Source organism: Glycine soja, chromosome 14 (genome assembly GCF_004193775.1).
Source record: "Glycine soja cultivar W05 chromosome 14, ASM419377v2, whole genome shotgun sequence".
Lineage (NCBI taxonomy): Eukaryota > Viridiplantae > Streptophyta > Magnoliopsida > Fabales > Fabaceae > Glycine > Glycine soja.
In genome coordinates this window covers 1,908,536-1,918,925 of record NC_041015.1, presented here as the reverse complement: position 1 = coordinate 1,918,925, position 10,390 = coordinate 1,908,536, and the positions used below count along the sequence as shown (strand labels likewise).

Sequence of the window (10,390 nt, the reverse complement as noted above, 5' to 3'; positions counted from 1 at the left end):
TAAATATTATTCTATTATGTAAATAGATTATATTTTATTATTCATTCTAATTGTATTAGGGCATTATTTAATTATTATTCTATTTCTGTAAATAACTATCTTATCATAAATACCTAAAATATTTAATTGATTAGTAAAAAATATATAATTTGATTGGGTGATTCAAATATTAACAAATTTATCATTGCCTAAAATGTTATATAATTGAGTGATTACTTCTAATATTAATATTATTTCAATTTTAAATATATAAAATAAATTATTATTATTATTATTATTGTTATTATTAATTCACTGTAACTTAATTACCAATAAATAAATTATTTTTCCTACGTACTCTAATTCATATAATAGATTATAATTCAATTTTATTAATAAATAAAAATATTTATTATACTGTCCTACATAATCTCATATATATAATCGATTAGTAAAAAACTATATAATTGGTTGATTAATTTAATTATCAAATAATTATTATTAGAATTATTAATTAATATGTTATATATAATCTATGTTAATTATAATTGATGATTGATTGTGATTATGTTAATTATAAATGTACCAATCTATGTTAATTATAAAAAAATTGATTAATTGATTAATAGATTGGTAATATAAAATTATTATTTTTAATTAAATATAAATAATGATGGCTTAAAATTTATAATAATATAAAAGTTATACGGTAGTATTTAGAGAAAAAGATATTTTTTAAATTTGAACTTTTAAAATAAAATATACATATTTAGTTACAACTTGTTAAATATTCTGTTGATATTAAATGGATATTTTTTTATCATTATTTTAAATGCATATTAAGACTGAACAAAAATTCATGCTATGCCTTTTTATTTAACTTCACTATCTTATTATATTTCATCCTATTTTTGCTCGTTTTTGTTAAGATAATCTTGTATAAATATTTTATGTTATTTGATACTTTGAGAGAAAAAAAATAGGAGAATTAATTTTAAATATAATGATAATATGAAATATATAAAGAAAGACTTAATTATTATTTTACTCTCTTAATTTTGGAGTCCAATTTTTTGAGTTTTTTTTTAAAAAAAAAATTAGTCTTTCAATTTTGAAAACGGTTATTCTTAATCCTTTTCATGATTGTATGTGAGATGGAGAATAATAAATTAATAATTTGTGACAATTTTAAAATGTAAACTTTAGTAATTTGAAATTAAAAATCAAATTATGGAATCTAAAGATCACCACAAATTATCGATTTACTATTCTCACTTTGGCGAGTGTTGGGTAATCAACCTTCCACAAACAAAATTATCCATCTCACAAAGGATGGTGAGAATATAACAAAAATTACACTACAGGAAAAATAATAATAAACACAAAAATTTAATGTGGTACAATACTTTTTACTTATATTCACGGAACAATCTAAAAAGTATTTCACTATAAAAATATGATTATAAGATTATAACTCACCTCAAATAGTGCATATCTAGATATCCGATTACCTCACTCAATGGTTACAAGAAATGATAACACTGTCACATAAAGATACTTTTATCTCAACAAATGACTTGTTTTAGAATCTCTCTTCTCACACTCTTTATTCATGTGTTGTGTTTATCTACTAATTATCTTCTCTATTTATAGTGGAGATGACCACCAATTATAAGCTTTCTTGAAAGTTAAAACAAAAATAATTTTCAATGCATCCATTCAACTAAGGTTCATCTAGTAAAATACAATATTTCACTTTATATTTAAGTTACCTAAACCTTAGTGATAAAATTTGTAAGAGAATTATTAAATTACATGAATAACGAAATTAAGGTCATGAAAATATTGAGTTGAGATATAATCAATGTAAGGAAAAACATAATTAGTCTTAACATATAAGACAAATATTAATTTAATTTAGAAAACAAAGGAAAAAAATGCATAAAGAAGAAATATGTTTGATATTTTTTTATTCCAAAAGAATAGGAGAAATATATGACATATATCTTAAAAAATATTAAATAGTGATGAGAAAAAAGGAAATATGATAACTAATAGAACAAAAAGTCTAACAATCTTTCTTAAGGATTTAAGTGAGATTATTTTATAGATATTTTATACTGAAAAAATATAATTCATCAAAATACTTTTTAAAAAATAATTCATCAAAATTTATGTATTTTTTTATAATTTATAAAAAATTCTAACTAAATACCACCAAATTTTATTATTCTTCTTAAAAATCTTTTAAGTCTTACTTAAATAAAAAAAACTTATTTATACTATTTAAAAATTTTAATTTAATACCACCGACCTTTTTTTATATAAAAAAAATCTTTTAAAATTATTTAAAATCTTAATCCAATGTAACCTCCATCTCACCATTTCCCAAATCAGATTCCGAGTCATCGATCCTTAAAAAGTTTACCATATCTTTTCTATTTTTATGCTTGATCTTTTCTAAGTTAAGATAACAACCTAGTAAATTTTTCGGATTCTGCAGCAGTAACTTCGATTTGCACTAAACTAAACATCTGAGGATCTCAGAGGGGCATCACATTCACATTGAGCCGAATCATCACAACGACATTCTTAAATCACATAAAAAAAAATAGTGCTCAGTCCGTGAGAGTTTGTATCACGGCTCTGACACTGACACATTCGCACGGGATCCCTACTTTCTTCTCTTGTTTTTGTATTCTCCCATCAATTATTTAACAACCCATTAAGGTTCTCGTCAGAAAGTTTAGATTTTATCGTTAGTTTTTAAATATTTTTTTCATCGTTTCATCAGTGGTCACACAGCATGATTTGCACCGTGAAACAACCCGTCATATCGATCAGAGGTTCTGATCTTTTCCTGCGTAAAAAGTGTTCACCTTCAACCCCAGTTCAGTCATGTTCCCTTGTTTCACCTTCTTCAAAGGAAAAAAACTCTCTAAGATCATTGGTGTCAGTGCAAAAGCCACTGCACCTTTCTCGTGTTGGTTTTGGAGATTTCGTTGGGTCTCTGGTGAGGCGTGAGCGTGCTGATTTCGTGACATGTGAAGCTTATGAGGCTGATAGATCAAAGGTTGGAGGGGCTGGGGCTCCATCAGAGGCTGCTAAGAAGGTGAAGATTGGGATATACTTTGCAACATGGTGGGCACTGAATGTGGTGTTCAACATTTATAACAAGAAGGTGCTGAATGCATTCCCATACCCTTGGCTTACCTCAACTCTCTCCCTTGCATGTGGCTCTCTCATAATGTTGTTCTGTTGGGCCACCAAGATAGTTGAGCCTCCTAAGACTGATCTTCAGTTCTGGAAGAATTTGTTCCCTGTAAGTGACTCACTTTTGTTTGTTTTCTCAGGATAAATTTGATAGGAGAAAATGAAAGTATGCTTTTTTGTTTGTTCATTTGTTATAATTTACGTGTACTTGTTCTGGGGAAAACATTTTTTTAAGAACTATTTTGTCCCATGTCTTGATATATATATGTGTGTGGTTTGACTTCAGAGAAGCTTGACGATTTCATGAAAAAGAGAGAAGAGAAAATTTAATTCATTTAAACTATATTGATGAATTGGGAGGAGGTTTACAAGAGAGATTTTTTTTTTTTTTAACGATGGAAATTTAAGTTTTGGAAAGGTTTGTGAAAATTGTTTGTGACTGTGATTTTGGCCGCAATGTCAAGGCTTTTGGGGCCTTTGTGGCTGCAATTCGCCGCAATATCAAGGATCCTGATGAAACCTAGACCGTGTCTGTGACCGCAATTCAATTAAGAACTTGAATCGTTTTGGCTTTTCAATTTGTTTATTAACATCTTGATATGGATTGTGACCTTAGTGTTTGCTGTTTTTCACCGCAGGTTGCTGTTCTACATACAATAGGACATGTAGCGGCAACTGTTAGCATGTCAAAAGTTGCCGTATCATTCACCCATATCATTAAGAGTGCTGAGCCTGCTTTCAGTGTAATGGTTTCCAGACTACTGGGCGAGGATTTCCCGGCGCCAGTCTACCTGTCTTTGATTCCAATCATCGGTGGATGTGCTCTTGCAGCTGTGACTGAGCTCAATTTCAATATGATTGGTAAAGAAGTTGCCTTTCTAATGAAAAAATGATTTGTTACCCAATTCTGTTCTATTTTGTATTTTGTTGTTGAGCATAGTATAAAAGTTGGTTATGAGAAGATAATCTAACTTGAACTAAAAAATTTGACCGGAGAGAAGATAATTTGATGGCAAGTTATTGATTAAGGCAATGTTACAATCTCCTTCCCCTTCTTCCACAAGCAAAGTGATTATTACTGGAATTCTATTTATACATTTATTTAATTATTATGTGTTCATGCTTGTGTTGAGCATCCAACGGAATGGATGATTTACTATTATATAAGATTCTTGGGTGTTTATGCCATTAGCAGAGGTTATGTTTCATCTTTTCTGCATAGGAGTTCTTCACACCCTCTCCTGATTTTGATTTCATTACTGTTTTATTATATTTTTCAGGTTTTATGGGGGCTATGATATCGAATTTGGCATTCGTACTCCGTAATATCTATTCGAAAAAGGGCATGAAGGGAAAGGATATTAGTGGAATGAATTACTATGGTTGTTTATCTATGTTGTCCCTTGTAATTCTCACACCATTTGCGATTGCTGTGGAGGGACCACAGATGTGGGCAGCTGGATGGCAAACAGCACTCTCTCAAATTGGACCCCAAATTATATGGTAATTACAAATTGTCTACTCTATCTGATGTTATCCATGCTATGTTTCTGTAAAGGTGACATCTTGAAATTGTCATAAATTCATAATATTTTTTTTCCGACAAGTATTGTCCACATCTTTTGTCCTTTTCAGAAATTCAAATTTATTGGATGTTGGGCAAATTATCAGTTCATTTTTTTGTAAAGTGTACACTATTTCAGAGCAGGAGAAGATAAAGGTGGAGGTGGTTTGGATTGTTTATGGAGTTGCTATGTAGTTATTAGAAAATAGAGCAAATCCTTTTCCGTATAACTAGACATAGATGATCAACATTAAAAGCTACTTAAAAGTATCATGATTTTTGTTTTTAATCTTAATTGTTCTTGGTTATTAGAAAATAGAGCAAATCTTTTTCCGTATAACTAGACATAGATGATCAACATTAAAAGCTACTTAAAAGTATCATGATTTTTGTTTTTAATCTTAATTGTTCTTGGTTATTAGAAAATAGAGCAAATCTTTTTCCGTATAACTAGACATAGATGATCAACATTAAAAGCTACTTAAAAGTATCATGATTTTTGTTTTTAATCTTAATTGTTCTTGGTTATTTTGAGAAATGCAAACATTCCATTATAAACATTTGATTTTAAATTTTCAGTTCAAATTGTTTATTTAATTATAAGTCTCACGTGATTTTTTCCTTTTTAATCAAAGATCATGTGAGATTGGAAATTAAATATGCAATTAAGAGTTAATTTCAGTCTAATATTGTAATCCAATGTTTTCATTTCTCACAATAATTAAGAGTTCTCACCTTCACATACACATATGCTGCTGACTGTGAAACTGGTGTGAAACCTGATTTATGGGTTTGGATTTTCAAACAGGAAATTGACCTGAGTTCTTTTGTTTTTGATTTTAAGTTATCTAATATTCTTGTCCTTTCACTTGTGGTTATGAAAATCTTCTGCATTTCTTTGTCTTATGATTAAACATATGGCTGCTACTTGTGCGCAACAGGTGGGTGGCAGCTCAGAGCATATTTTATCATCTTTACAATCAAGTGTCATACATGTCTCTGGATGAGATCTCTCCCTTGACATTTAGCATTGGAAACACCATGAAACGTATATCTGTTATAGTTTCTTCAATCATTATCTTCCACACACCAGTTCAGCCTATTAATGCTCTAGGAGCTGCTATTGCCATCTTCGGAACCTTCTTGTATTCACAGGTATTATCTAGATGGGAACTTTCTATAGTGATATTTTATTGTTAACTATTGCACCCCTTGGCCAAATCATGCACTAAATGAACCATATACATGCTCATACTCTTACCTCTTATTGGTTGGAGCCTTGGAGGATCCTTTTCAAAGGTTGTATTAGATTGGTTTTGGAAGCTAACTTCAGGGGTGACATAGATTGTGTTGTTAGACATTGGGTGATTAGGTGGAGGAACCTACACTGTCTACTACTACTGTGCAAACTGTCTTGGGATTATACTTCAAAAGATGTTCGGTGGAACAATTTGATTTTGTAAGTACACAAGAAGGAAAAATTTGAGATTTATAGTCATAGGTTAGAATTGAGTGATGGAGCTATTCTAAATTAGGTGATCTGATTTTTATTTAGTAGCTTCACTTTGAATTGCCACCTATGACCTAACTGCTATTGGTTTGAACCCAACATACTTTTTATTCCTTTTCTAAATCTATTTTAACACGAATTAGCATATCAAAGCTTCAAAAGTTGACTGCACCAATCCATTTGTTCACACCTTAGCAACGAGGCTCCTGATGGGTGGGCACACGTTTTTTTTTAGTATCTTTTTAAATATAGTTTGCTGTGGAGGGCCTTGAAATATCAAGAAAAAGATTGGTGGTAAGAAAGTAAGAAACAGAGTACTGACTATGTGGATTGCTTATAATGTGGTTTTCTTTTGAAAACAACAATTTTAGTTGCAGGTATACACAATCTCTCATTCTACTCATTTTTTGCAGGCAAATCAGTAGGGTTGAGGAGTTGAGAATTATCCCCGAACTTCTTTACATGTGGTCATACAAGGTCACCGATAAGGAAGTTAGTTTTGGAATGTGGTAGCTGGATTATGGTAAAGACTGGATGATCCGGCTGTCTGCCTAATTGTACATGATAATTAATAATGATGACATTGCTGTGGAACATTCTTATGTAGAGATTATTAGCTTTTTGCCCCCCTCTATTTCTGAATTATCATTAAGTTTGAGGAATAAACGTCTGTATTTGTTTGGTCTGAGGATAATTTCTCTAGACATGGCATATTATAATAAGGTTTTCTTAATGATAATCAAAGTATGGTGATCTGTTTATAATGCTCGTTATGATTCTCATTAATGCTTGCTAACACTAGTGAAGATGCTGGCTGGAGCTTTAATTTATATTTTTTGGTCATTCTTGCTTTAAATTAGCCTTTGATTAGCAGATGGAGGCGCAGTTAACTGCTCCTATCGTGTACGTGTGCTCTGTGATTATACTTCTGTCATTTTTTTTATGACAAATGTTATTTATTAATTCGTTAATTTTTGCTAGTGGAAGAATTTGAACTTACACCCTCTTCTTTCCTTTTTTTTTTCAACCAACAAATCAACCTTATAATTCCTACTTCTGTCCTACTTAATTCATGCACGTGTCAATCTCTCTCCAGGCCATCTAATAATAATTGTACTTCGGTCAATTTTTTAACAATAAACGAAGAAACATAATTTAATGTATTTATAATATTTTTAATAGCTTGAAGATTGCTCACCTCACCTCACACCATCAGACAATTTATGAGAATCATTACTTTGGGATGGGTGATTCTTGTAAGTAGCTTTGGTTTTTGCTGTGTCTCAAATTGAGCTAACATAGACTCAGTGAAAGTTATATCACGAGCTTATGAAATTTTGAGTGAGAAATATGCCACTGAAAAATAGATTAGTAACATGAGACTAAGCTACAATATGGGTCGTGATCAGAATTTGGGGCCAAAATGGTAGATTTTGTATAGTACTAGTAGGTGAAGTAATGCGAAGAGCATACTAACAGAAACACTTTTAGTCTAGCTCACAATAGAAGTGAAGTATATCAGTTTTTTTGTGTTGATACGAAGTATCTATTTCATCTTCAAGTGACTATCTTGTTTTAGCCAACATGGGAGCTATTGTGTTGACATGAATGCTGATTAGAAATGATATAATAGAAATACTTGCATGGTTTTTATCCTTTTTTCACTTTTTTGGTAATGTCTGTTGTAGTTGTGGATGATATTTGTAGAGGCTATTAAAAGCCCAAAACTATTTTTATGGATAAGGTTTTAGAAAGTAGAAGCCAGACGTAAACTAGTTTACTACTAATTTTGCAACATAAAATGGATCATTACTTAATAAAAAAGAGCTATTTTATCATTTTTCTCCCTAAAGTTAATTTGTTTCTGTTAGGTGCTGACGCGCCCGCACAAGACCTTTCTTATGCCTACATTTCTCCTTAGGAAAAGTGAGAAAGAATGATGGTAGGTCTCATTAAAATAAAGTCATATAACTAATAGAAAGCACCTTTTGTTTCGCTACAATGAGTATGCTCTCCTCAGTTATAAAGTCATTCACTTGGTTGCTTGGTGAAATTAATTATGATTATAAGTTTCCAAAAAAATTCCTCAAATAAGATTAGAGAGAGTCACTTGCTAGTATACCTCGTATGAAATCGAACTAGAACATTGCTTTGTACTCCCTGTAGATTTGATTACAAGTAAAAACAAACTAATTCACACTCATTAAAAATGTTGGTTAAAACATGTTTGGGACAACTTATAATTTTCCATTCTAGATGTTTATTTTTATAGAAAAAAGTTATTTGAAAAATAAACCTCATTTTTTTATCTCGTTTAAAAAATGAACTTCATTTCCTAAACTACCTTTCATGCTTACTGATGAAATACTTCAATTTTAGGAGAACTTGTTTCAGATGAGAATACTTTCTCTATTTTGAAAGTCATATGATTCATATCGCAATAATATAAGGTTGTTAAAAATAAAATCTAAATTAATTAAAGGATATTTTAGAACGAATACCCATTAAATAGAGTGAAATTAATTAAGATTAATTCGTTTATATTTTGGATCACCGTACTTACGTTTAGATTTACTAATTATTGAATCTAGATAGTATGTAGGATAAAGGTTTGAGCGTCCATGTCTATATGGTCACTACAACTAACAAGTTCCATTTGAAAGAAACACTCTTATGTATGCTATGAACCTGATAAATGTAAACCCAAAAATGAGATGGTATGAGGTGGAAGGAAGAGAGAGAAATACAGAAAAAAGAGAGAGATAAAGTGATAGATGTGATGAAAAATAAAGATAAAAATAAAATGAAAAAAGCTAGATATGTATGGAAAAGAAAGTGAGTGTAAATTGAATATTTTCCTATATGCTATTTCTAGGCATGGGTGTTTCATTTTGTCAAATCACTTATATTTATTACATGTTTGATAGGAAAATACATAAGATACACTCATTTTAGCCTTGAGTCTTTGACGCTACATTCATGTAGTTTTATTGAGACTAAAGTGTTTAATTTTGGTGCACTCAAAGAAGTTTCTTTGGGTTGGATGGAAGTGAGACTCAGTGCTATCAAGGCCTTGCTTTCCAATTGTAACATGCTGGAGAGTTTGAGTTTTAAAAGGTGTTGGAACTCAGACAAGTTTGACCTAGGTGAAGAAAAACACATGGGTCTGACACAGCTCGTCCTAGACCAATGCGGCTTTGATTTTGATTATTTCAAAGTCAATGCACCAAATCTCAAAATTTTCAAGTATTGTGGGTGGATGAACTTTGACCTCATAGAAATTGATTCACTCGCAATGGAAGAGATAGATCTTGACTTCTCTCTAGAATATATATTCATTTGAAGGATTTGGTTATCCTATCTACAGTTTGGTGGAAGATGTTTGTACTACTAAAGTTTTGACTCTATGTAATTTTGTGCTTCAGATATAAATTCTTCATCACCTTTTCTCTCTATAATTAATTTGTCAATTGTTATCATATATTAGTACAAGTTATATAATTATATATAAGGGTATAATTACCCTTATAGTCCATAATAACTTTCACTCTTTTGACTTGTTCCATTTCTGTTTGAATGAACTGAAATATGGATTAATTACAATATCTTATCTAAATTGTTTGAACTAACGTATTGCGTGTGATATTTTAAGGTAATTTCTACTGGTTCCGAACAGCTACATATGGAACCTGACATGGATGTACGACATTCGATCATGAAGATGGCCTTGCAACATAATGAGTTTTCTCGAATCTCATTATTCCTCAATAGTTGTCCTATGTTAGAGCGTCTCACCATTGAACTAGGTTCAATAAATGACCTATCTATGAGTATCAATTACGTGAATGGAATTTGTTTTTCCTATATATATGGGTGTTGAGTTTTGAATTTGCTTTTAGCCCATCTATATATGTTGTGGTTATTTTTTATTAACAAAAAAGGAGGCTGCTTTTTGTTGTATTGATGACTGCTAATTTGGTTTTATTGATAGTCAAATTAGACAAGAATGGTTAGATTTTTTTTATTTTATTGTTTTTTTAATAGAATAATGAGGATTTTAATGTCATTTTAATTCTTGACTGGTAGGATTTTAAAGAAGAGAAATTTTGTGTTTTAAAGTTAAA

General features: G+C 30.4%; 2 protein-coding genes across 2 annotated transcripts; both read left to right on the top strand.

Annotated features, from left to right (window-relative positions):
* The first annotated feature begins 2,549 nt into the window (after positions 1-2,549).
* LOC114383737 (glucose-6-phosphate/phosphate translocator 1, chloroplastic-like) lies at positions 2,550-7,030 on the top strand. The gene is made up of 5 exons (XM_028343468.1): positions 2,550-3,301; positions 3,831-4,053; positions 4,473-4,695; positions 5,698-5,911; positions 6,680-7,030. The coding sequence occupies exons 1-5, from the start codon at positions 2,786-2,788 to the stop codon at positions 6,689-6,691; spliced, it is 1,188 nt and encodes a 395-aa protein (XP_028199269.1). The 5' UTR covers positions 2,550-2,785; the 3' UTR covers positions 6,692-7,030.
* A 2,055-nt stretch (positions 7,031-9,085) lies between these two features.
* Positions 9,086-10,280, top strand: LOC114385211 (putative F-box protein At3g29830). Its single transcript, XM_028345231.1, has 4 exons — positions 9,086-9,101; positions 9,194-9,591; positions 9,919-10,072; positions 10,258-10,280. The coding sequence occupies exons 1-4, from the start codon at positions 9,086-9,088 to the stop codon at positions 10,278-10,280; spliced, it is 591 nt and encodes a 196-aa protein (XP_028201032.1).
* Positions 10,281-10,390: the final 110 nt, after the last annotated feature.

Coding starts and splice junctions, on each gene's coding strand:
- LOC114383737 (XM_028343468.1), top strand. CDS start 2,786: ATGATTTGCACCGTGAAACAACCCGTCATATCGATCAGAGGTTCTGAT. Junction 3,302..3,830: donor TCTGGAAGAATTTGTTCCCT/GTAAGTGACTCA, acceptor TTTTCACCGCAG/GTTGCTGTTCTACATACAAT. Junction 4,054..4,472: donor GCTCAATTTCAATATGATTG/GTAAAGAAGTTG, acceptor TATATTTTTCAG/GTTTTATGGGGGCTATGATA.
- LOC114385211 (XM_028345231.1), top strand. Junction 9,592..9,918: donor TAGATCTTGACTTCTCTCTA/GAATATATATTC, acceptor TGATATTTTAAG/GTAATTTCTACTGGTTCCGA. Junction 10,073..10,257: donor GCGTCTCACCATTGAACTAG/GTTCAATAAATG, acceptor TTTTATTGATAG/TCAAATTAGACAAGAATGGT.